Here is a 27,045-nt window from a genome sequence, read left to right as displayed (position 1 = left end):
CAGCCAAAAATCAAGTGTTTAAAAAAGGTAAAGTTCTATAATCATTAATATGAGGGCAAAATGTCTTCCCTTTAGTATGCTTTGTACAAGGGAGCAGAAGTCACATGGAGGTGATTTTTCCGGATGGTGGGGGAGTGTCAAGCAGGTAATCTGTATGTCTACACTTACCTCCATCTCCGTTCTCAATGGGCTGTGGATGCTGAGAATCTCTTCCTTGTCCCACATTGCCTTGTGGCTGTAAAGTAAAGGAGTCGTCATGCTGAACAAGTATATAGGGAACTGGGAAACACCCTTAGAAAACCAGCAAAATGGGAGTGGTGGCATCAGTGCTGAGTGATGAGAGGTCATTTCAAATTACATATGTAAAGTGTGTAACTTTTTCATGTGTAACTAAACAAGTATGTAGTAACAGGGCTCAGTGAGTGAGAGGACGAAGGAATTTTTCAAGCCTCCTTAAAATGTGTATGCAAAAGGGATATTGTGTTGTTCTTTAACAGTCTCCATTGTTTCAAAGATCAAAAGGAACTACACTGGTAAACTAGCACAGGTCATGGCCGATATGCTTGGCAGTCAGAAGGAAATGGTTGTGCTCTTGCTTTCATCTTTATTAACAGTATAAAAGGACTTTTATTTGCTTTTTAGCAACTTACCAATCATATTCGGGATACCCTGCCAGCCTTCAGAAGCAAACTCCAGAGCCAGCTGCTTTCCATAGAACATGAAGTAGAGGTATACAAAAACTTCAGACCAGAAGATCCAACCAGAAAAACGAAAGCCCTGTTGCAGTGAGTGTCTAGTCTTTTGTCTGCTTTTCCACTTTGTATAGGTTTGTTTCACTTTTTTTTTTTCTTTCTAATGGGTTTAAATTTAAAGATTAAGATACGGTTAAGGATTCTGTGTGCAAAGTCCAAAGAATTCTGTGCTTGATGCTCCAGAACACTTTATTTACTCTACAATTTCAGCATAGTTTTCCCTAAATTAATTTTAGTAATTCTAGAAAAGAGAGAAAGCAGAACAGGAAAAGGTACAAAGATGGGCAACATAGATGATCAAAGGTAAGAAACTGCTTCTGATTGTATAGACACATTCTTCAGCCTGCCAAAAAGATGACCTCGAGCAAGTCAGGAGATTGTGTTAGAAGTCTGTAAGATGAGGAGTCTGAAAGGAGAACAGAGAATGCCTCTTTTTCCAATATAAAATCTTGGCTATCCGAAAGAACTTGAAGATGGCAAGATCAAAATTAATCATAGATGTAGTCCTTCATGTGATGTGTACCTAAGCCACAGACCTCTTTGCTGCAGGAGCTGATACTAAAAATTCATGTGCTTTCAGAAAGCAGCTAGGCAGATTCTTGGGATGAGGAAGACATTTAAGGTTAGTAAGTAGAAGGACAAATTCCTGCTGTATGGAATCCATGAACAGCAATTTATTGAGGCCAAGAGAATATTCTGGAGAAATACTACTGTATGCTTGCTCTGTTCTCCTAGGCACTTACTGTTGGTGACTGTCATGATATGGCTTTCGTTCCGCTGTAGTGCAGCCATTCTTATGTTCAAGTGATAGTATATTGGAGTGGATGAAAACCTCTTTCTTGTGGTTTTCCTCTCCGAGCACGCATCTGACAACTAGCAGCAAAATAGGTGATGTGATGTGCCTGCCGCCTGTGCTTGTGTTAAAACTGACCTGGCAGATGTTGACCCTTTTGGGCTCAAGAAGTCATGGATTGAATACTGTTGTTGTTTGTCGGAGGAATTGCAACGATTCCTGGCCCTACATTATTATAAGTTACGAACTAGAAGAAAATTTTTTCAGTGCTGAAGTCACTGTCCAGTTTGGATCTCATCCACAAAATCTGTCCATCTGACGAGACTTTGATAAACTATTGTAAAGTGATGGAACAGAGATGACTGTTCATCTGACTATGAATCAAGTGGAAGTGGAATCAGAGTCCTTTCTTTATTGTGGTTTTAGCACTAAGGAAAAAGGGCAATGCTGACATTGGGAACTGAAGCCCAGTTAGCACCCGCTGCTTTGCTTCATACAGCTTCCTTACTTGGTCTGTTTCCAGGGATGCTTGATACTCAGTATTGTGTACCTTTTCACCTGAAACGTCTGCCATTTTCTCTTTCTCTCTCTCTTTTTTTTTTCCCCCAATTGTTGCCCTCTGCAGCCACTTCTGTGTTCATATGTGATTAAAATTTACCTCTTAGAAGAGGAAGCATCTAAAGGAAGAAAAAGAGATATAAAATGTACCTAGCTCTTCTCTCTTATATGACCGTTGTGACATTCCTACTCTGACTGATTTCAAAGGTTTTCAGCCTTCTTGGTTCTCCAGGATAGATGATAATAGCACTGGATTGTGAAAATGCATAAGTTTTGGACAGGATTCATTCTCTAGCTAGAAGTCTGGAATTCAGAAGGGAAAGTGGTCACCTGAACTGTAGAGAGGCTTTCTTGAGCCAGCTGAACACTGATTGATTCCTTGTTTTTGTAACAACTGTGTCCAGAAGAGTAGACTTAAGTCTGTCCCTCATGACTTTACTTCAGATGGTTTGGTTGCAAAAACAGAGGGATATCACCTTTGACTCTTCCATGACAGTATAACACAGGTGGTTTTTTTCACTCTGTATATTTGGTGACTTAACTGCTAGAAACACATTTATGAAGTGTTATGAATTGTTAGGTGTTGCTGGTATCTCATGCTTGTTCTATTATTGTAACAAGTTCTAAAGGAAAAAGAATTTAATTCCATTCAATTCTTGATACTTCTCTGCATAGTTTTTTCTAATTCATTCATTATAAGTAGGCGCTATGGGAGAAATTAACTTCTTTTGTCAGTAAAAATTCTCCTCACTTTCCCTTTTTCTTTTGGGGTGTGGAAAGTAACATAACTAGAACCCTTTTCTCTGATTCCTGAGAGCAAGTTCCATAAGGCATATAAGAAAAAAAAATCTGCCTCACCATAAGATGATCTTAAGTTTCTGCAATCCTCTTCAAAAACTGAGTATGGGGCCCTACAGTTAGACTATTTCTATAATTCTGTTAACCTGGCCATATAGGTATCTGAGGTTTATGTACAGTTGATATGCAATGTTACTTTTCGGCAGAATCCATGATTTCAAATTTTATGACCAAATGCCTGTACATACTTAAAAAAAATAAAATAAAATTGAGCTATCCATGAATCTTCCATAACTGGAGGAATTCTCATGTGTGTTCCTCTAAATGTTCCTGCTGCCGAAGTCTAAGCACAACCAAGCAAGCTGGAGCTTGTGGTACTGACAGCTGCCACATGGACATGTTAGTACTGCTTCTTGGGCTAGCTTTTTTAGCATGGGAAAGTAAGTTCCTTAGCAATCTCTTCCAAATTTTCCAGCACTGCATCAGCTTAGTGGCTTGATTCACATCATGCTATTGGACTGTATCTTTTTGAAAGATAATCAGAAAGATCAAAGGGTCATTGTGGGGAAGTAAGCTCTCCACAAATGGTACGTTTTGCCGTAAGATTGGAGATTTTTGCTTGTGGTGGTCTGCCCTGTTGAGCTCTGCAGTTTCTGTAACAGCATCTAAATATGGATGTGCCTTTCTATTCAAATACAGTAAGTATTATAACTTAAAGGTCGTGACTTTTACTTGCTTATCCTACTAAAAAGACTGCTGTCACTTTTTCTTCTAAAAAAAAATAATTAAAAATTTATGTAATAAATAATGGTAGCATTTACAATTTTGTGATCATTGATAAAACACAAATGTAGCCTGGTACACTGCTGTATTTGTAGCTGACTTTAATATACAGTTTAACAAACAGTATTTGAAAAAAAAAAACATTTATGAAGAATGAAAAAAATATACTGAGGTATGTGCTGCGAGAGAGAAGGGGTGTAGGGGTGTGTGTAGGTATGGATTTTGTGGATTGGCAGCTTAGCTGAATGAATTGTTGTTATAGATACTTTTGTCAATTCCTAAACATGTTTTAATAGGTACTAGTAGTCACATAGTACTGAAGTAAGAGTTGGTAGTTGACATGCTTAAATGGTTGTGTTTGGTTTTTTTCCCTCCGCCTGTTTGAAATTTAGGATGGTACAACAGTTTTCAGTGGACTTTGAAAAAAGAATCGAAGGATCAGGAGATCAGGTTGATACACTAGAACTTTCAGGAGGTGCCAAAATCAATCGTATTTTCCATGAACGTTTCCCTTTTGAACTAGTGAAGGTATTTATCCATCTTGTTGGTGTGCTTTGTGTTTTATTTACATATTCTTACGTTCATACTGATAGTAGTAAATCCAAGATAAGGTCTGTTTGGAAGAACATGCTCTTAACTGTGGAAGAAATTACATGAAGTTATAATTGAGACATTTGGCTTCATTTCTAGTTTTGGATACAGAGACCTGCAAGGAATTCTGAAATATAGGAATTAGAATATAATTTTAGTTCCAGTTCTTACTATTTTCCATGCTTTTTTATTGTTTTACCACAAATAGTGTCTTCTTTCTGGTTATATGGGACAGGCAAACAACTACAGTTACTAAATTTAAGTTGTTGTGTTCAAGTAGCTAGTACTTATTATAATTTGAGTTATGGAAAATAGCCATTTTCTGTGTTTTCTACCTCCTGTATTCAGTGCATTAAACCAAAGCCATCTTTCAGTCCTACACTTTTGTAGTGGGAGGTGGAGCAGAAGCAAATTTGGTGTTTCGAGATAACATTTCTTCTCTTGATACATCTCTTCTGGCTTACCCATCCTTTGGGTAACAGAATAAACAGTGGGGTGTGAACTAATGAAACCTGGTTTCCTATGAATTTGTGTTTCATATTCTTTGATTTTTCTTCCACTGCAGTGACTTCAGCTTCCCCTCACCATGAACTCTACTGTATCTCTAGTCCCTGTTCTTTTACACTTTTCTTAAGCTTCCTTTCCCCCTGTTTTATGTTCAACTGCCTTGACATCCCCCAACTTTTAGTTGGGTAAGAACCAGACAGTGTTGTGGCTGGTTCCAAGGTTTAAAAGTGGTGGGTCAACTAGCAGTCCAACAGAACAGATGACAGTTGGGCTTAGGTAACGATCCTTTCATTTGTGACAACACTGACTTCTCTTCTAGCTAGCTGGCTTTCAAGAAACTTAAAGAAAAGCTTTATAACTTCATAACTGAAACCTCTCTTAAATTTGGTTGAAAAACAGTAGAATGGGAAGGAGAGGTTAAACAGACCATAATCACAGAAGTTGCACCACTTTAGGAAACCAGGCTTAAAAAAAAAAAGTTGCATCTTCCAAATCCGGTTTCTGGCTTACTCTATCACCTCTGCAAAATTGTTCCAGCTGTTGGTATATCTGGAATGGAAGGGTGCATCATTTTCAACAATCCTTACTGCTGCCTGTAGCCTTTGTGTTAAAATGTTTTAAAATACTTATGCTTTGGTTAGTGTAATTAGAAATGAGTGTTTTGTCTGTCTTCCAGTTATGTTGGGAGAGGTAGTATTTTCTGTTTTATTAAAAGCTTCCCCATGTATGATCTCGTATGGTTTTGTTCCTCTAGATGGAATTCAATGAAAAGGAACTGCGGAGAGAAATAAGTTATGCCATCAAGAACATACATGGTATCAGGCAAGTATTCCCATCTTTCCAAGCCCAGTCACATTATAGAGGGTGTGCTCTTTTTAACCTCTGAACACGCTGGCTATTGACTGCTGGGCTATGTTACCAACACACTGCTCCCAGCAGCTGACTTTTTTTCTTCCACTCCTTTACGCTTCTGTTTTTCAGGTAGCTATTTTGGGCCAAACAGTTGGTTTGCCCAAAGAGGTTTAATTTACCTGGAAATGCTGGAAAATTATTTTACAGAGAAAATCAATGACTTTTTTCTGGTAGTGTCTGCAGTTCTGTTAAGCCTATATTCCTGAGAAGTCATAAGTTTTAGAGGGAAAGCTTGTGCCTTGATATGGAAAAAACCTTTCAGCTTGTGTTGCGGCTGACTCCTTGCATTATCTTACTCCCCTTTATTCTCAACTGTTTCTTGAAATGACTGATTTACAACTGAGTTGGCTAAGGTTTCACTTTGTGGATATGTCTGCAGTACATTATTAGGTTTGGGAAGAGGAGGTATTTGGTATTTTGGTTTGGAATGACCTAATTATCTCACTTTGGAATGATCAGTCTATTTTGGAGGGACACTTTATCAGATGCATACCAATTCTTTGTTCTTTTGACAATAGAACAGATTCCAAAAAGCTTGTGTTCTTCTTTTGTGGGTTTGGGTTTTTTTGTTTGCTTGTTTGTTTGGTTTTGTTTTGGTGTTGGTTTTTTGGTTTTGTTTTCTTTTTTCCCCTCCTCCTACCCACTTGTGAGTATGTAATATCTTTCGAAAGCATTGCTTACAAGCTTTGTTGTTGTTAGTGTTCTGGAAAATGTTCTTTGCATTACTTGTATAGTAAATTCTCAAATGGTTGACTCTAGTAGTCGTGGTGCACTATTTGAACTTTTCTGGCTTTATTGGTGGAAAGGTCTTGATGAGCAATTTATGGTAGTGAACTGATAGTTTGGGGCATGTTTTTATAGTTTGCTTTTTTATATAATTTATCTGCCAAGATAGACCTTTGCAAGCAGTGTTTGAAAGAGAAGTAAGGCCTATTTGTTTAGAACTGGTTCTGTAAGGTATCTGTTATATAGGTTCGTATACACTGCAATGACCAACTGTGAAATTCACCATATAGGACTCTGAGTAGCAGAACCACATTTCCTGTTGTGAGTGGAAAGTGGAGCTATAGGATTCTTACAGGTTTGCTGTGCAAGTGATCATGCATGGAGTGCTGCAGCTGCCATTCATCCCTTCTCTAAGGTTTGATGCACTGTTGAAGAGGCTTTACTGCATTATATCAGTACTCCTTAGAGTTCTCGCAGTCATCTTCAAGTAGTAGGGCATGTTTCTAGTTTTATATTCTTATTCACAATGACACTGTTTTTTAGAGAAAGGAGCAAATTTAGTTCTGTGGAAGCCTGTTTGTGTACGGATTGTTATTACTCAGCTGTAGGCCTCTGAAAGTGAAGATATGAGCAATTCAGTAAAAAAATCTTCCTTGCAGGATGTTTTCATTACTGTCTTACATACTCTTTTATGTCCACAGAACAGGTTTGTTTACTCCAGATATGGCGTTTGAAGCCATTGTTAAAAAACAGATAGTCAAGCTGAAAGGACCTTGCTTAAAAAGTGTGGATCTGGTGATGCAAGAGTTAATCAACACTGTCAAGAAGTGCACTAAAAAGGTAATTTGCGAATAGATCTGGTAATGTAAGTATAATGTAATGGTATAGTAGATAATATAAAGCCTGTCTTGCATTTTATGGTATTAAAAGTGATTTCTCATCTAGTCACTTGATGTACAGAGTAAGACTCTGTAAAGTAATTAGAACTTCTGCAAAAACTCTCAAAACAATGTAATGCTGGAAATGTTCATTTTTGATTCCTGTGTTTTGAAAATACATATACACCTTGTGATTGGAGGTTTTTTTGAGTCAAGAGTGGCCCCCAGTTTCCTCTTTAAAACCGTGTTTTCATTGGTACTGAAAATGTAACGTAGGCAGCAATTCCATGGATGTACAAATCAGCAAAAAAATTTGTACTTTAAAGTTTTCTTTTCCAACGCTAAAAAGAGGAAGAAACAGTGAAACTTTTCTAGAGCAAAGGCCTCACGTGTTCAGAGACATCTATCAAGGAGAGAAAAATGCCCTTTCTATGTAGAAACTTCACTGGGTAGCACCACAGTTCTTTGCAATGTAATGGGTCCACAACTTCTCCTGTGCTTTTTTCATACACAATGCCAAAATGTCTGATCTCCAGCTGTCAAGAAGTTAGAAGTGGAAAGCTAGGAAGACTTCACCTCCCTTGTACTTGCAAGTCCTTGCATTAGTGTTGATGAATGAGCTTGCTGCACAGAAATGTTGAACGTTTAAGTGGAAAGAACTGCTGAGCATTGAACTTCCTGATGTGAAAGTTGTGTGCATCAATTAAACTTTTAACTCAAGATCCTGCGAGTGTAATAAATTAAGAAATACATTAATCAAAGCAAAATGTAGTATTACTATGTGTATTTGGGAATGGTTTTCCTGAAGTGTGTGCTGGGGTTGGTGTATACTCTTAGAATGAAACCTCAAACTTCACTCCCCCCAGCTATGGCTAAGAAAGCATGTCAGATAATACTAATATGAAGCTTTTTTCCCCCACACTTTTCACCTTCATAGGAAAGTTGTCATCTGTAAATACTGTGACTCACTTGTCTGGAGCATTGACAGCTAACAGTTGCTGATTTTCAATTCTCTTTTCTCCCATTACTCTGTGATATTCTAGAAGAACCCATTGACTCTGGCAGACTTCTTAGCTAACTGGCTACTTTTATTATCTCACCTTCTGTTCATCTGTCCCACCGTCTCAGAGTGCAGGGTACACTAACAGTAGCAAGTACAGGAGCAGCTCTGGGGTGTGAGCACAGGTATGCTGAAGTTGTTGAGAAATATCCTGTCACATCCTTTGCGTTTTTCTGAATAATGCAATTATTTTGTACCAATGAGCAGGTAAAGGAGCCATTTCTTAAAACAGGAAAGGGTGACAATCTTTTTGACAAAAATCATGGAGAAGTAGATTCACTGCAATATTTTGAGCTGAGTTTCCAGGTTTTTTCACTTTTGTCAAAGTTCAGAAGATATGTCACTTGAATTAACTGTGCAGATTCTTTTCCCGGTGCTATTGGCCGAATTTACTGTTGTGTTTTGCTGTTTACATTTTTAAGTATTGTTATTGAGATGTAAAGATGTTGCCACAAGGTGGAGCCTTCAAAGAACAAGAAACTTGGAAATTTAAAGTGCCACTCTGGAATTAGGCACAGTAGAAGAGAGAGGCATGGAGAAACCTCAGCCCAAGGCTGATAAACTGTGGTTCACATGTCCAAAATGTCTTTTCTTCAATGTCCCATGGAGCAAAAGCACAGAAACAATCCAAAGGTTTAAGTCTTTCCAGTTTCTCTGGAAAATGACCACTAACAGCAAGTAAGGCTTGCTTTGTAGTGTAGTTAACTTTTAGCCCAAGCATTTATAATAATTGCCTTCTTCCAAAGAGGAAAGCTGGAGGCTCCCCTGTTTGTATTCTACTGAAGCCACCCTGCAGGTGTAAATTTCTGTTAATTTTGCTTTTCAGTTGGCAACATATCCAAGGTTGTGTGAGGAAACAGAAAGAATTGTTGCCGGCTACATTCGTGAAAGAGAAGAGAAGACCAAGGATCAGGTAAGAATAAATAGGAGATCTAACAGTTTGGGGAAGTGCGTGAAGGAAGAAAGTTCTTACGTACAAAGTACAGTAAGTCAATGAAAGATTTTTTTTTTTTAATTTTTTTTTTTTTTTTAGCTGGCTGTATATTTTAGAGGGACAGAGAAATTGTTCCTCTACCATTGAGCTTTGACAGAGGAGTCTAGAATTGTTACAGAAAATCCTAATCTGGTCTTTCAAAATCAGGATTGGTGGCTTAAAGTAGCGTTGGCTTGTTCCTGTGCCACAGTGTGCCATCGTCTTAGCTGTGCCACAACAGCTGTTTGTGGGAAATTGATTGATGATTAAACAAATGCACACAGAAATAGCCAGCCTTTTTTCTACTTTGTTTTCAGTTTTTTTTAACAAACCCCTCCCATGTTCTAATTACAATGAGGCCCACAAGCAATTGTACTGGGACTCTTGCGGGAATGACAAGCTTTCCTTCAAGTTTAAAAAAAGTTTAAAAAACAGAATAAAATTTCAGAGAAACTTGTTTAGAACATTCACCACCCAGCTAAGCACTCCAAATCCAGGAAACTTCAAAGCTTAGACTACATGTGAGAAAATGCACTGGAAGTGGAAACAGGAATTATTGTCTGGAGAGTGCAGAGTGTGACAACAGAAATATTTGGGGAAGAAGGGCTAGGCAGAGCTCTTAAGTTGATCTGGACTCCTGGCTCCCTAGTCCCTGTGCGAACTAGGGAGCTGTGCAGCATATCCTGCTTCTTTTACTTTAATCTGTGCTGTGAATGTAGTATTAAAAATAATTTTTGAAAAATTGTATTTGCTGGGCTTGTACTTGCAGGGAGTTCTAGTTAGCACACTCAGTTATTTCAAAATTTGGAAGAAGATACAAGTTACTTAGAATAATTGAGTCTTTTTTTCTATTACTCCATTCTTCACTGTGTGCACATACCTGGCAATTTCCAAGAAAAAAGTACAAAATACCAGCTTTCTGTAAATGCTGAGAATTGGTCAAATAGGTTATTGTCACATATTCACATCATTATTTATGCTGTTAGCAGTTACCATTAATAAATCAAAACACTAGTGAGGATATTTTCAGAGGTAAGAGCTAGACCCAAATCCCCACTATCTTTTGCTCTGAGTGAGGCACCTAATATCTTCTGGAAATTGTGAAGAATTTGGGAGTGATGCTGTGTTTGAGGAACTGTACAGAAATAACTCTGTACCCTTTGAAGAGATTAAATGCTACCATTTGGTAGCAATAGGTTTCTTCCTTGCTCCCTGCTGATAAATGGAAGTCTGAAAAGATGAGGGGAAAGTGCAGTCTCGTGCATGTTCAAGAAGCTGTTCAAGGGTTGGAGTGAGTTTTCTATCTTATCAAGTTCTTTGCTGAGTTAGATTATCTTTGAATCAAATTCTGTCTCTGGGCTATAGAAGGACTGGCAAGTGATAAGTATACAAACCATTCATTCTGTTATTTCATTGACTAGTCCATTTCTCAATCCAGATGTGTACACCAGAATGGCTGTCTAGTACCTAGACTCTACATTTTCTGGGCCAGGGCTAGCTTACCTATCTATCACTTCTTTGTGTAGTACCTAAAGAAAATGTGGGTACCCTGATTTGAGGTTTAAGGTTTGGGTTCCTTGCTGGCTTGGCTGGAATGCTACAAATAGAATTTTGCAAAACTTAACTTGCAAAACATAGAGCTAGAATCTACATTATGTATTATTAAACTCTCTCTGGCAATGTATCGTTGATCTTAATGAAGTGGACAAGGGGCAAGATAGTGAAAAATTAGGTCTGTCAGGAAAAAAATAGGAAGAGGGAATAGCTCTTCTGTAGTCTAGCTTATTAAACAAGCACACAAACAGAAGCGGTGGGATTTAGAAAATATTGTTGCTTTTGGCCTGAACAGTTATGAAAGCAATATTCAATAATGCAGAAAATGCACAAGTTCTGCTCTTTTCTCCCTTCCTTTTCCTCAATCTCTCTCCTCCACCTTACCCATCCTTGTTTTGCTCTCCTGTCTCCCTTAATAGGTGCTGCTGCTGATTGATATCCAGGTTTCTTACATCAACACCAACCACGAAGACTTCATTGGCTTTGCAAAGTATGTATATGGAGACTTTGTTATAAACACACTTTCAGGTTTTTTGTTTTGTTTTGGTTTTGTTTTTTTTTTTTTACTAAGTTCAAAACACAAGTCCTGAAGTGTGACGTGAGTGTGAAGTGAATCCTGAAGTGAAGATGCAAGCTGCAAAGTCCCAAACATCCCTTTTTCAACATATGCAGTGTTGAACTCTGTCCCACTTGTAGGAGGTTCTTTATCCCCGTTCACAAACCTGGTTTCACTGAAGCTGAAGCTTATGGCTTGGCCTGGAATCACATGCATCTCAGGAAGCAGCTTTGGCAAGCCGATGCCCTCACTGTATCCATTTGGGGACCACAGAAATATATAATATCGGTGGTCTTTCCACATTGTTGCTAATGCATATTTTGGGAGCTGTGATTCCGTGTGAAACAGTCTTGCTCAGAGTAATGGATGTCACTGAATTGTAAGTGTGCCTGCTGTTTGGCTGTAGAGAATAATAGTAGCAGAATGCCCTGCAGGGCCTGGTTTGACGTTCTCCTCGCTTAATTGAAAAGGCTGTGAGAATAATGTCCAGAATGTTCTTCCTCAGCTTCCAGCAATTTGTGCCTCAGGAGCTTCGTACCAACATTTTGACACTGGTAAAAACATTAAAGATGTCTTCACTCTGAAGAATAAATGTTCCTTCAGTCATATTCATGCCATATTTGCCATAACAGTGTTTGGAATCACAACAGGTTTCATTCATGTGGGATGCTGGCAACAAAGTTTGGCACCACAGTACGTATTATACTATGGCCTATTCTAGTTAGCACTGTGAAGGAAGGTCTACATCTTTGGCAGTATGCCCTACAGTTTTAAAACATGGAGTTCAGTAAGCTGAGAGGGGAGGAGGCAAAGCCAGGCACTGTTTGTGTTTGGTTTGAGCAGCTTTCTCTATAATTGTTTGCAGGTCCTAGATACCTTTATCAGTTCTCTTGACAAACGACAGGATGTTGTAGGAATGGTAGCTGGCCTTCTAGAGGTCAAGATAACAACCTGTCTGCTATTTACTTCTCTTCATCCTTTTCTGACAGGAAAAAGCCTGCTAAAAACACTCCATATATATTAATGGTGTGTGTTGTGACCTTGGGAAGTCACATAGTCCAATCTCCTGCTCAGAGGAGGGTCAATGCTGAGTACAGACCAGGTTACTCAGGGCTTTGTCCAATCAGATCTGGAAAAATTCCAACACTGGAGATTCTCTAGCCTCTCTATGCAGCCTGTTCCAATGCTTGCCTCTCCTCACTGTGAAAAGACTTTTCCTTGTGTCAAGTTGGAACCTTCCATGTTTTATAGTCTTGGATTCTAGAGTGCCAGGTACATCTGGAGCTACTTCATTATGTTTCTTCCCTGGAAAAATCCCCCTCATGGATCATGCTGCCAAGGCCTGTAGTTCAGTCTGTGGTCCTCACTGCTGTGTCTTTTCCAAGGAGTTGCAATGCCCAAGTTCAATTTCTTGGGAAAGCTGCTTCCTCTTTTGTCAGTTGAGATCTAGAAATCCCCAGCCACTGTGCACAGGGTATAAGCAGATAACAAATGGCTCTTCGCTTAAGTTTACTGGTAAGTTTAAGCAAGTGTTTCTGTAGGTTGAAACTGACGGGAAGGGAAGTATCTTTGCTGACTCATGCTCGACTGGAAGAGAAAACTTGGATAACTAAGAACAATTTAAAATGTAAAATATATTAATTTATGAGCTAAACAGTATAAAATACACATTTTAAACTATAATCATGTTATTGTTATAGCAATTATGTTAGAACTGGAAAATGAAATAAATTTTGGGTGGCATATGGGCTTCTGCAGTGTCTAAACATCCTGGACTATGGATTCCCCAGATTCCCTAGTGTTTCCTTTCTTTTGCTGAGTCTTCTAGCCAGTTGTCTCATGTGACTGCAGTGTTTTGTAAGTCTAAGTCCTGTGAACTTTGTTCGTAAGAATGAAAGCACAAGACATTTCAAACTACCTTGCAGCATTGCAGGGCCTAAGGCAGGTACAGCACAATGTGAATTGACTTGAAAAGGATTTAAGAATGCCCATATTTAGAACAACTTTGCATAGCTATGAAATTGTGAAATCTTAGAATATTAATGTTTGTCTCATTTAGCAGAACGAGTGGTTAAACTTTGGGATTGGGTTTGTTTCTAGTTGGTGTAACTCAGACATAGCTACATGCTTCCATCTACATAAAGAGTAATTTGTATTTAGAACAGTAAATAGAGGACCAATTGCTGGGCTATTTCTAAAAGGCATGGGTTTCTTAGTATGATGTTAGTGGTCTAATTAGCTTTCCTAAGGCGATAAAATAAAATAAAATAAAATATAAAAAAACAAAACCCCCAAACCAAACCAAAGGAATGGCAATTAGGTTTCCTGAAGCCATCTCGTGTGTTTCTCAAACAACAGATTGGAATTGGTGAGGGGTTAATGCTGTGTTTTCTGTGTGCATGTTATTTAATCATAATTTATGAACCAAAGCTTATGTGACTCAGATCATGCACCAGAGACATGCAGTGTTATTTGGTCAAAAGGATCTGGATGATTGAGAGCTAAGCTCAGTGAATAGGCACATGGAATAAACATCCTTGTGGATCTTCTCACGGACAGCATGTGGACTGCTGGTTTGATAGAGTGTGGTCTGAAGGGTAGGATCAGAGTTGGGACAGGGTTGAGTTTGGTGCTTCAGCAATTCTTTGGAACAGCAGCTGTGCACAAAACAGTTGCAGGATTGGCCCGTAGGCTGTGATCCAAGCACTACTTTTTTTTCTTACTCTTTCAGAGCCGCGTTTGTAGCTGATCTAATTATGCTTTTTTCTTCAGTTTATCAATGCCTGGTGAAATGGTATAATCCAATCCAAACAAAGCTTCCCGTTACCAGTGGCCACTCTGGTGGTTGAGTAGCCAAAGCCTGCTCTCTGAACACTTTTCTTCCTCTTTCCAGCAATATTTTAATTTTGTGGCCTAACCCTTACAAACCACCACATAATGCAAATGCTTTTAGAATTAATGGCAACTTGTATGTTTTTGAGACAGGAGTGTGTTTTGTTTCAGGAACTGGGATTACCAGAGTTCAAGAATTGAGCAAAATATTTTAAATATGGTTTAATTTCAAATATGCTCTACTGTTATATGATTCCAGCTTTTTGAACGGGCTTTGTGATGGCTTCATCCATTGGTTATATTAACACCCTCAAAGTGCATATAAATATTGGAATAATATCCAAAACAAACTGTCAAGACAAAGCTATTAAGGAGCCTCCAGCAGGGGAGGATTTTGTTGTACTGCACGAAATAACAGAAATGGCTTGCTTTTTGTCTCTTGAATATTTATAGAGCTAATGTTACCAAAGTTACCCACATGAGCCATAATTTCTCTGTGCTTTTAGTAACCTTTACCAATCCAAGTAGGATGTTGTTACAAAGGAGGTGATTAGTAGGAGCTGTCTGCTGTGCATGTCCCTTCTGTCCTACACAGGCAAATATAAGCAGTCATTCCTACACTGTAAGAAAAAGCAGTTGAAATATGCACATATATGCAATGATTTTGCTGTGTTTGTTACTCTAGCTTTCTGTGCTGGAATCAGAAGTAGCTATTACTGCTAAAATCTATTCCTCGGGACCTGGCTTAGTTCGAGTTTCTTCAGTATAACTCTTTTCCTCTGCTTCCCTTAGTGCCCAACAAAGAAGCAGTCAGGTTAACAAAAGTGCAGTGGGAAATCAGGTAGGCACCTAACAGAGAATGGATAATGGCATGTGCAAGTTAATGCAAGCTCTTGGCTGTGTTTATTTGTTGTAAGTGTATCATTTACCTTTTCTGCTTCAAACATATATAAAACGCGTCATCATTGTCTTGTTTTACTGAATTTTTCAAAGCCACCTGACTTTCATTGTTATCATCATTTATTGTTTAATATTTCTGCTACTGCTTGCGCTGCTGGTTAGTGTCTCCCCTCCCATGCCATTTAGTGCATTGAATCTTTCATGTTACCCATCAATGTATTTTGTCATTAAATGCAACTTTGTGAATTTCAGAATCCAAAATGCTGGTGAGTACTTGCTTGTGTGTGCTTTGTCATAGTCGTTTTACTAGTTCTTACATGTTCACAGCTTAATAGCAGTGAAGGGGCAATTCAGCAAGAAAAGGTGGATTTGCCTTTACCTCTTCTGAAAACTTTGAGTTGACTTCACAAAGATGTTGACTATGTACCTCTTGTGGTTTAACCCATAGACCTTTCTCAGAGTAAACAAAGAATAACTGGTTGATGGTCTCAGATTCATTAGCATTTTCACTGAGATTCATTAATGAAATTACTTGTTTGTTTCTTTTTATCACATAAGAATATGGGATTGATTCTGCAAGATGCTAAGTGCTCCTGAGCTTTGCTTCTTTCTTTGCTTTTGTGTGGGCCAGGGCTGCTCAGTACTTCACAGGATCAATCCTGTTTTTTATATGGGATGAAAATAATGAAAATGCTACAACTTTGAGGGTTTCTGCTCACTTCAAGGGTTTTGCAAAGTCTTAAACAGAAACAAAATGTTGTGGAATTAGTATGTACTTTAAAAGGAAATAAAAATTTCTAGTCAAAATAAGACAATGAATTTTTGTATAAATAGTTACCAATATTGAACGTCTTCCTCATGTTTTCATGTGCAATTTGGTCAAACAGTGCTCAGGAGGTGAAAGGTCAAGGTTTTCAAATGTGAACACTGAATTTAGATCCCTCAGGTGATAAACCTGAGATTTCAGAAAGTCTCCTATTCTGCTGTTGTAGATCAGAATTCTAGCATTTTTTGAAAACTTAGTCATCTTTTGGGGGATAGAAATCCGACCTCTTCCACCAAGAAAGTGCTAGTTATTTTTGAGGTGTTATTTAAAATAATCCATTAACTTCTTGGATGTGATGGTCCCCCACAGCCTGACCAGCATGAGTGGCATTTTTGATGTAATATATGGTTTGGACTAAAATGAAAAAAAGTTGAAAGGTCTAAACACTGAAATGGCTTCAAAGACTAGTCTCTCCTCTCTGAGGAGAGATTTCCTTCTTATCTAGCTGTGCCGGAACATGTGTCAAACACAACAACCATCATCACTTTGGAGTGTCCCATAAAAGGAAAATCAACCAATTATCTGACTCTTCAAAAATACACAAATAAAATGAATGATTTTTTAATTAAGTGAATGTTCTCTCTCTAAAGAAGTAGAGAAAAAGCTTGGCATTTTAAATTAAATGTTGAAACTTGATTACTTTTGGTATAAAGGACTTTGCTGAACCTTTTATTTTAAAGATAATAAACAGATGTTTGTAAGTTAATTGTTTGGAGTTGAAAAGAATGAGAAAATGTTTCTGAAATAAAACTTCATTTTTGCAATTTGCTATTTCAGGGAACCAATCTACCGCCTTCAAGGCAAATTGTACGAGCTAAGTTCTGTAAGCTTTATTGTTGCTTTTTCATTTAGCTTCTCAGAGGGCAAAGTTTGTCTCTAACTCATTGGTTTGTTGAATACTTGCTACTAAACTATTTAACGTTAAACTGTCTTGTCTGTAACACTTCCTCAATGAAGTATAACTGCAGTTCATCACTTAACTGCTACTAACCTGCTGTTACAAGTATGAACTAGTATAACTTAAAATTTGTAGAAAATTTTGAGTAAAATTAATATTTTTATAATTTACTGACTTTCTCAAACTAAAATGACTAATTGGTGTTTATTTTATTATATAACTGGAAAGCAGTTTTTATCTGATCTAAGTGCCTCTATTCGTAGTAAACCTCTTTTTGAAAGGTGGGCAAATAAGTTTCTGGTAACCAAAAGGAAACATTAGCTCTTGCATAAATGAACATGCTGTTTATGGGTACAGGTACTGTTCTTGGTATTTTGTTTATGTAAAGGAATTACTTCTGATAGAAAAAGTGAGTTTTATTAATAAACTTAGAAATATTTAAAGCCTTTTTAGATTCTTTTCATAGCACCAGGAGGATCAATATATCATGGACAGACTCTAACCCTTCCACCTCATGCGTAAATAAATATGTGAATGCCTTTAATATTACTAATTAGAATTAATTGTCTAAACAGCAGTTAGTTTTGTAACAAGTTACTCCTGGTTCGGTGATGGTTAGGTGTAAGAAGTAAATCTCTGTGTCATCTGCATTCTTTGGTAATATCTATGATGAAAACATACACATTTTTCCAGTTTGTTGCCACATTATACTATTAATTATATTAGTTATCATTTCAAACAAATTTAAACTAATGTTCAAGAAAGGAAAAAGGACTAGGCAGCACTGATTCTAACAGCAGTTGAATCGAATCTTGTGGGTGATCAAGATCATTAAGTTTTCCCAAAACAGTGGGATGCTCATTTGCAATCCATTGCTTTTCTTTTTTGTAGCTTGCTTTGAACTGGAATGATGCAGATCACTATTAACTATTTCTGTGTATGTCAGAAATAAGATGAGCGCAGCAATATTGCTTTTTTGGAAGAAGTGTAATGCCAATTCCTCTTAACATGTTTTTGCTCCTTTTTCCTCTACTACTAATTTATCCTCTCACACTTAATCTTTGGCCTTTTTTGTTTGTCTTTTCTTTGCTACCGCCTGAGGTTTTGACCTGACTCCACAAAGTTTCTTTTTAAGCCACAGGTTAGTCTGTCTTCTAATTTGCTTGAAATAATCAGTGTAACGCTTGGTTCTACACAGTACACTAGCAAGATCTGGTTCCTGAAAGCTGACCCACTCTTAACTGTGTATTTTGTGTTGAGATTTGTTTTGGTGACTAAAATTTAGTGTTTAAAGCCCCCCTTCATGATAAACCTTTGAAGATGAAGGTGTCGTTGCTCCATGTGCCCAATTGATACTCTGTGTGTAAGAATGCACGATATTCAAATTATAGGGGATTATATATAATTTATATGAAATTCTGTTTTGTGTTTTACTTCTGTGGCAAAATCTGCTGCTGTGCTTGAAGTAGCCCCTGTAATTGGAGAAGGGGCTTAATCTGAACTATGAGTTTGAAGTCACTTTCCAAGTGATTTGGAGGTTTGGGTTCGGAGGCTTTGTTTGACCTGCCTCTTTTACGATGTTATGCCAGCAATCTGATTCACTTGTTCTGGACACAAGTAGCATTCAGACCCCATCAGTTGGCCTGAACTATAGTGCTAATAAGTAACTTTTTCCCTAGTAACCCCTTTTTTCTTTTTTCTTTTTAATCCTGTTTTGTAGCATACTTTGCTGCTGCTTTCTTCAGATATACTTAAATCCTGTTACCTTGCATGACTCAGGAAAAAAATGTGTTTACAGAATGTTTTTAAGCAAGTAGATGGAAATGGAAATTTGTGCCATGGTCAGTGAGGTGTCATGAAAAATCATCACAAGGCTGTTCTGTTAAGAAATGCCAGTGTTTCTGTAAAAGAAGTGGTGCCCATGGACAACCACACGATGCTAAATTTTGAAATACCCTTGAATGAGACATGCTGCTGTTGAATTTTCAATATATCAAAGACTAGAGAAGTATTGCTGTTCTAAATGGCCTTTAACTATACTTATTTTTCAGGTTAAGATTCCTTCATGATTGACTTAATCACCTCAATCGTTGTTTAACTACATTTGGAAGCTTTTCAATTTTTCACTGTTGAGTACTTTGCTTCAGTAAAGATTAAATTTTTCTTTAAAGTAGAAGTGTTTAGGACTTAAGCCACTGTCATTATTTTTAAGTTATGCAATATATTGTGCAGTGATTTTGGGGGGAAGCGATGTCACAAGATCTTGGTTGTGTTCAGTGTCAGAACAGGTCTGATCAGTTTATGCTCTGACGTTTGGCAATTTACAGTGAAATACTGTATTAGGTTTCCCCTCTAATCTATTGTTCCTTTTTAGCCTCTGCAGTGTGAGAATCTTCATATTTGAACCCAAAGAGCCAATAGCTTGTAAGGATGCCTCACAGAGTAGTTTTCGCAACTTTTATTCTCTCACTGCGCTTACTATTTGGTAACACATGTTGTTATGACAGTGATTAGAAGATAGAGTAGTGCTGGGAGTTGTGTTGTGTGTTCAAAATTATTTCAATGGATTTACATAACACAACTTTAATAGAGAGTTATGTTAACTCAACAAATGCTGCTGCTTCTATTGTTGTGGAAGTTGCCAGTCTCATGATTTTCACACTTGTATTTCTGTCTGCCCAGTCAATTTCACTTATCTCTCACTTATCTTGAAATCATCTTTTAAATACTTCTCTTAAAGAAATGGAACACTTTCTGGTTCTCTAATGTATTTCATTTACAAATACCTTATTTGATTTAATGGAATGAGTAAGTAATGCAGCAATACATAAAATGTACTTATTGTGTCAAATTCTGCTTTCCTGTTTATCCATGAAGTGGTGGAGAATAAGAACAACAGATATGATTTGGGTTTTGTGCAGCTGAACTATCAGAAAATGACTTCCTTCTGGCCTGTTCATGTGCATTCGTACCCTCTAAGTTTCATTTTTCAGACATCCAGATTAGGTATCAGGAACCTGAAGGAAGGAACTGTGTCATCTCTTGTTCATCCTGTACATGGAGCCCAACTACCGGTCAGAATATTGTCTTCACTAGCTTCTGGCAATGCCCATATTTTTCACCTTCCTGAAGTTCATAACTCATGTCACTAATATCCGGTTTGCACAGAGTGACATTTAGAAATATGATAGAAAATACTGAAATGGATCCCTTAAATCCAAACCAACCAGAAAATGAACTAGTGAAAACAATAATGAAACACATTACTTTCATTTTGCAAGCTGAAGTACTATAGAACATAGTTAACACAACAGTTTAAAAAAAACCAACCAGCCCCCCATCAGAGTTTTTTTTAACTTCAAAAGTCTCTTTGAAAATCTTTGCTGCTTATTATCCATGGAAGGACACTTATTTCTAAAATATAGCTTGAGTTATTTTTTGAGAAATTGGCTGGAGGCTAAGGTGTAATTCAGCTTCTCTGGAAAGTAAAACTATGTTGCTTAATCTCACTTTGTTTTGTACTTACACCTTGATATGACATCTCCCTCCCCCAGACCCCAGCGCTGGTACTGAGTATTTTGGAAGTGTAGCTTTTTGTAGTTAACAAAATGTGCCTGGGAAACGGGAACAATTCAATGAAAAGAACATGAGGCTTAGCACACTAAGCTGACCTTGTCTCTCTTGATGTCTCCTGGAACTGCTTGCAGGCATTTTGCATAGTTATGATCTGTTGTAGTGTCCAAGATATTTTAGAGAACACAGTACCCTGTTTTCCCAGAGGGGTATAGATAAGCAGGTCTAGAAATTTGCACATGAAAAACACATGCCCAAGATACTGCTATAGCTTGGTGCCCTACTCTTCATGCAGTGTTGTGTGGGAATAACAGCTGGATCTAATCCTCAGCACACAGGATTTCTGGGGAAACAACTGGCAAATTCCTTCCTTTACAAGACAGTGACCAATGTTTGTATTAGCAAGTCAGCTTGTTTCTGTCCACACCCAGTGATGGTTAGGCATCTATGGGGAGATGCATTGGACTGGAGCAAGACAGTCTTTTGGAGCTGTGCAACTAATGTAATTCCTACATAAGAACTATTAAAAGCTTCATTAATTCTTAAATGGCTCGTATAGTTTAGATTTTAAAATCTTGGCTTGGTCTGTTCTGAGACCTCTACCACAAATGTGTTCTTGTCAAATTGAGAAAATTTGACTCTTATTAACATGCTACAAAGCCTGGGGTAATGATGAGGGAAAGCACTGAATGGAGTAAGCAGAGTGCTACTTCCCTTCCCTTTTAAGTGCTCGTCACCTGTAAGGTTCTTGAACATGCTACTCCAGTGTTTCTTACTGGTTTGCTTCTAGAAACCACGTCTTTATCCCCACTGTGACATCTGTCTTCAAATCTTTTACTCTAAGATGTGTGTCCAAACCAGTTCTCAGTAGCGTGCTGGCCTAGCTGCCTGTGCTTCCTGTATGTGGATATGTGCTTTATAGGGAGCAACACAGCATTTTCAGTTGCAGACAGCATGGTTCAACAGCATCCTCTCTCATAGTCTCTTATTTCGGTTTCTTTATAACATGGGAATAACCACCTTTGCGCATTTGCTGTGAAGTATTTAGTCTGCTGCACAAATATAGCTCACCTTGTTGCAGAGCTAAGTTCGAGTGTTTGGGGAACCTTAATTTCCTGGATTTTTCCTAAAATTTCTTCTATTTGCTTTTGTGTAGTTCAGTGCAGAAAAAAATGAAATTAGCTTGATTCCACAACCCGTTCTGTCGCAGCTGCCTGAGGTACACTGGCTACGTATGCGCATTGCTTGTTTCCTGTTAAAAGTTTACTTCAATAAACATCATAAAATAAAATGAGGATTTGATGGGTAATCAAGTTTGTATCAGTATGTTTCCTTTAACTTGCACTCAAACAAGTATTCCATGTCTATTTGTACTCTGTAATGCCCCCTCTCCACTCATTATTCTCGCGCCCCCCCCCCCCCCCCCCCAATGAAAATGAATATTAAAAATACTGACAAATTTCTGCAGAAACCTTTGTGGTACAGGCTATTCCATCCAGCCTGCTCGTGCTATACCCTTCAGTCTCTCTAAGGGACTCATGTCTAGTTCTCATAGCTTACTGAGTTTCAGAACCAAATCAATGCTTTCTTAGTGATTTTCTTACAGACTGAAAACCTGTAGGCTGTTTTTGGATCTTCAGTGGTTTTGTTACACTGCTGGCCTGGTTGGTAGTGAGTGGGAAACATGATCATCTTATTTCAAATGAAATTGATACTCTTGGATTATGTGCATTACCAATATTTATACCAGCTTTTCAGGTGCAACTTATGATCTCTTTCTTTGGTTTAGTTATTGGATATAACTTAGTCCTTGCTCTGTGGAATACCAAAGCTGTTTTTTTCAGGGAGCTTACGTGAACATGCATGCTGAATGGGAGTGAATTCCGATTCTGAAACTTCTGTAGATGACACGGGATAGATACTGAGCAATGTTTTTCTCTGGTTATCTGTTGATTTTAGAATTACTAGTCTTGTAAAGCCCTGTGAGAGGAATGTCAGTGTTTCCTATATTTCTCTAAAAGCAAAAGGAAACTCATGTTTGATCACACAAGTTCGTGCTTGTGGGACTTGTTGAGGGAGTTCTTAAGGGCTTCTCTGACCACTTCTTTCCATCTCAATACTTCATAAGCAAGTAAAGGGTGTTGCTGTGGGGAGAAACAGAATGGCTGAGGTTCCCTGCACCTGTGTGATTGGGAGAGTTCTGTTGTCTTGTTCAGAGTATGATAGGAAGGAACATTTGCTTTCTCATATATGTATTGGAAAACAATAAATGTTCCAATAAAATTGAAAGTTTCTGTATGATCCATAAGTCAGGTCTCATGACCATTCTCTCTTCACGTTATCCCTGTTAAGTTTTCTTTTGCCCGATTTTCTCTTTGCATGATGTAGCCTCCTAGCTTTAGTATTTATAGGTATGCTGTTCCCAACTGTTCTTTCATCTTTGGCTTGTATCTATTTTATAAAGTTCTGCTTTACCCTTTTTCCCCCTGATTTTTATTGCCACCTTTAGTGGGTTTTTTTCCTCTTTTCTTTTTCTCTTTTACCTTATGAGAGGAAAACAGCTCTCATACACTTCTCTTTACCACTTCCTATCTTAATTTCAAATTAACTGTAGAAGACCTCTCCACCTTGTCACTTGATTCAACCCCTTCTGGAAATTCCCCATGTGTGCCAGAAGCCACTCGCTTTGCCAGAATCTAGGTGCTTTTCCTAGTATCCAACTTTATGAATGACCTTAACAATTAGACTAGAACAGAATAATCATATATAAAGTTGTATGGACTTGTACAATGAGTTATTATACAGCAAATAAATATCTTCAAGTTTACATGATCCTTAATACACTCATACTTGTTGTAAGTACAACACAATAATACTTAGGCTTCTCTCTTTCTCCAGCCTTTTGACTGAAAACACTATATTCACTTGTTATGGTTTTTTTGCTTGAATGATAGGAACCTGCAAAAAGTCTTGAATTTGCCACTGTACCTGCTCTTGCTAAATAAAACAAGTCTTTATTTAAAAGAATGAATGCAGCAGCAGAATTATGGCAAGGGAGTAATGAACTAAACTTGTGCCTGACTGCACCTCTGCACAGGTCATCCGGAAAGGCTGGCTGACCATCAACAATATTGGCATCATGAAAGGAGGATCCAAGGAATACTGGTTCGTTCTAACTGCAGAAAGCTTGTCCTGGTATAAAGATGATGAGGTAAGGAATGAAGAACTTTTTTTCTACTGGGGAAAAAAACAGTATTTATTCAGGCTTCTGATACCAGCTTAAAATATTAAATCAGCTTGTACAGAATTTGAACTGAAAGAGTGTTTTAAGGTTTTACCTGTGTTCTTTAAATTTTCTGGTTTTGATTCATGGAGAATGCGGACCCTCTAAGACTTCTGTTGAAATGTTGATAACATAAAAAGGTGTTGTGTGGGGTGTTTTTGTTTGGTTTTTTGTTTTACTTTGTTCCTGTCTTCCTGTGGCTTCCACACATTGGTCTAAAAAAAAAAAAAAAAAAGCAAGCCTATTTTGGAATGTTCTTGTTCTTGTCCTATGCCTGTTTGGACTGCTCTTGCACATCTACTGTAAGTTGATCACAAATTGTCTAGGTAAAGTTACTTCTAAAAGTTACTACAGCATTTTATTTAATGATAACAATTGTTCTCCGGCCTCATGTTCTGCGAGGATGAAAAGCCTGTCTGCAGAGTTCTGTAGCTGGTTAGTATGGATTTTCAAATTTGACAAAAAATGCACCTTGCTAAGAAATGTCACTGCTGATCAGTAAATCTGAGGTAATTAATAAGAAAACTGAAAAAAAGCATTTCTATGATAAACAGGACATCCAGGTTGCTCACTTTATTGTTGTTAGGCAGCTCGTCTGGTCTAATTATTTTTTTCAACAATGTTGGTAATGATACACTCTACCCAAAACTCCACCAGTCTTGTTGATTTTTGAAGGTTAAAATGGGATTATTATGTGCACTATCAGCTTTACAGTAAAGCCCTTGTGTTTTTTTTATGGTTTGTGTTGGTTTTCGTAGGAAAATTGGGCTACATTAAAAAAAAATTCCTATTATTTTCTGATTTCTTTTTTAAAGTTAAATATTTTCAGCAAAAATTTAGTGATTTTTAGGGTGAATCAGTTCATTGGATGGAAGAGGCATAGGTAAAGAGAGAGTTTTAAATGAGCTCTAAACCATCACTCAATCTTTCCATGTTATTCTAAGTAATAATCAAAACACTGGCTTACTCCAACAAAACAGGGAGTTGGTTGATGGCGACTGTGCAGACAATTCATATTCTGTTTAAACTAACTTAGTGTTTTACTGCAGTGGATTTTCTAGAACCACTGGGGAGAGGTCCTGCAATGCATGCACATAAGCCAGAGCTCTGCTGAGTCCTGCAAATCCAGAACGCGGTACTTATCATAGGTAGTTACTTCAGTAATACTGCTGATGGTAGAAACTGTGCTGGTCAGTAGTGTTTTTTTCCTGAGTCACTAGCCATTTTGGGATAGACCTTAAGATTGAGGGACAGATTAGGTTAATCTTGAAGATTTTGCTCCTTGCCCTTTAAGTTTTAAAGGGGTTCAAATGTATTTACTGTAACAGGAAAAGGAGTGCATGTCAGACAGAGGGGAGGAGCCAAGTACTAAGTGTCAAGTGGGGAAGTTCTATTCTCAGATTTCTTAAATATAATTTGAAGTATTTTATTGCAATGACATAAAAATGAATTTAAAAGAAATGCAAAAATGCCTTTATGAATTTGAAAATTTGAAGCTGTTGGTTATTGTGATGTACCTTGAAGCTGCTAGAACTTGTCTTAGATTAGGTACAGGTAACTGTAACTAAAATAAGTGTTGTGGTGAGTTTAACACCTCTTGGTATGTTCTGTCTCAAGCAATTGGAGGTGCATCCAAGATGTACTGTGGCAATTTTTTAGGTAGTTTTGGTGTTGCTTTTTTGAGTCTGATCTTTGTTTAGTGTGAAATAGAAAAATTCCTGAAAATACGTATGGAATGTCTTCTGCTATGCTACTTTAAAAATAAATCGTTTGTTTTGACAGTCTGCTAGGGAGAGTCACCTGGGAATCTCAGAATAGTACATGGAGGGAAATGGCCGCTGTCTGATTTCCATATGCATATTTTAAACTAATGTCTCTTAATTGCCAAACAGTTGGGTTTTGAGAGTCATGAAAATACCAGTAGTTTATTCAGGCCAATGTGGGACATCACTCACGAATTTCTTAGAGCAGTAAGAGAAGATAACAGCATAGTATTCCATGTTTTTTGCTGGTGGAAGAAGTTCGTCCTTAAGTACAGATTTGCTGTATAATTTGATTATTCTGTCCTGGGAAAGAGTTCACAAAGTTACGTTGGAATTTTTTTTTTTTGTTTACTGGGCATTTCTCGGTAGGACTTAAAAGATTAGTAAGCTCTGTTTTAGACACTTTCTGAAGATGGTTGAAGCTATGGCTTGACCAGTAGGTTAATCAAAAGACCGGTGACTTGTTTCAGAAACAAAACTATTGGCTTCTGAAAATAAAGAAGCAAATATTTGATCTCCTGGCTGAATTCCAATTTTTATAGTTACATTTTGTCTCCTTAAAATGTTCTCCTCACTTTCAGCTTGGCTTGGTATTTGTCACATCCTGTTCTCAGATGATTATTGAAATGGCTGCATGCTGTTGTATTTCCACCCTGGTAAGATATGTAGTCTTCAGTGATGTGTGAAGTGATACCCATGTTTATGTGTCTGGACTGTGCCCGGGCTCAGTGCGGCTGTGCATGCTGTGAGGTCATAGGGAGTTCAGATCCCCCGTGCCTCCCGCTCGGGCTGGTCACTTCTGCAGTCCTTGCACAGTAGCAAGAACTTCTCCATTGCAGCTGGGGAAGATGCAGAAAGTCAGGTCTCACCTTTGTTCTCCTGCCACAGTGATGAGTTCCCCCTGCACCTCTACCCCTGAGTAAGGAATGTTGTAGCAGCTTGTGTACCAGTGAGCTCTGACAATGTACTTGACAAAGCTAGAGCACTTGCTAGGACCTCTAGGGCTGTGTACCCCCTCTAGTGTAAGCTGAGCCCATTTTCTGTAGTCTGGAATTTACTCTGAGATGAAAATCACTCTCTGAATGCAAGTGGTTGCTTGCTAGTGCCATTAGAAGGATGTAAATTATTTCCTTTATTTGTGAGCTGCAGCTTTTGTAAGTGAAGAATCCACAGTGGAATGCATTTTGAAGCAAGTTACTTTGGCAAAAGATTTCAAAATTTGTTGTGTGATATCAGTATTACAAAAGAAACGATTGGTTTCTTGACGTGGTTTTGTTGCTGCTCAAACATACAACAGGATTTTATTCCTGATGAGATGGGAATCAGTGCCTAAGAATGCCTTTTAGGCTTATAATTATGTAGATATCAAGTTGATGTTTGAACAGCGTGGGTAAAGCAGTTATAGTATCAGTTATGTGAATACTAATCTAGATTAGTTTCTCATCCTGCATACAGTTGCTATGTTTATGACTTTGTTGCATGACCAGTACCGTGACTTTGTGCTTTTCTACTTGCTTAAAATCAAGCAA

At 37.9% G+C, this 27,045-nt stretch overlaps 1 protein-coding gene across 5 annotated transcripts in view; it reads left to right on the top strand.

Annotated features, from left to right (window-relative positions):
• The window catches only part of DNM3 (dynamin 3), a 193,712-nt gene that overhangs the window by 44,977 nt on the left and 121,690 nt on the right, over positions 1-27,045 (top strand). For 3 of the 5 annotated variants that reach the window (XM_052800743.1, XM_052800739.1, XM_052800744.1), the window contains 9 exons: positions 643-785; positions 4,077-4,212; positions 5,537-5,604; positions 7,122-7,260; positions 9,185-9,271; positions 11,305-11,375; positions 15,066-15,114; positions 16,777-16,806; positions 23,568-23,681. In XM_052800743.1, coding sequence (XP_052656703.1) covers positions 643-785; positions 4,077-4,212; positions 5,537-5,604; positions 7,122-7,260; positions 9,185-9,271; positions 11,305-11,375; positions 15,066-15,114; positions 16,777-16,806; positions 23,568-23,681 — 837 coding nt within the window. Of the gene's footprint in view, positions 1-642; positions 786-4,076; positions 4,213-5,536; positions 5,605-7,121; positions 7,261-9,184; positions 9,272-11,304; positions 11,376-15,065; positions 15,115-16,776; positions 16,807-18,020; positions 18,039-23,567; positions 23,682-27,045 lie in introns of all 5 variants that reach the window. The other 2 variants (XM_052800740.1, XM_052800741.1) reach the window with 2 other exon arrangements.

Source organism: Harpia harpyja, chromosome 11 (assembly GCF_026419915.1).
Source record: "Harpia harpyja isolate bHarHar1 chromosome 11, bHarHar1 primary haplotype, whole genome shotgun sequence".
Lineage (NCBI taxonomy): Eukaryota > Metazoa > Chordata > Aves > Accipitriformes > Accipitridae > Harpia > Harpia harpyja.
Note: the sequence above shows the minus strand (reverse complement) of the source record. Positions and strands in the feature narration are given on the sequence as shown.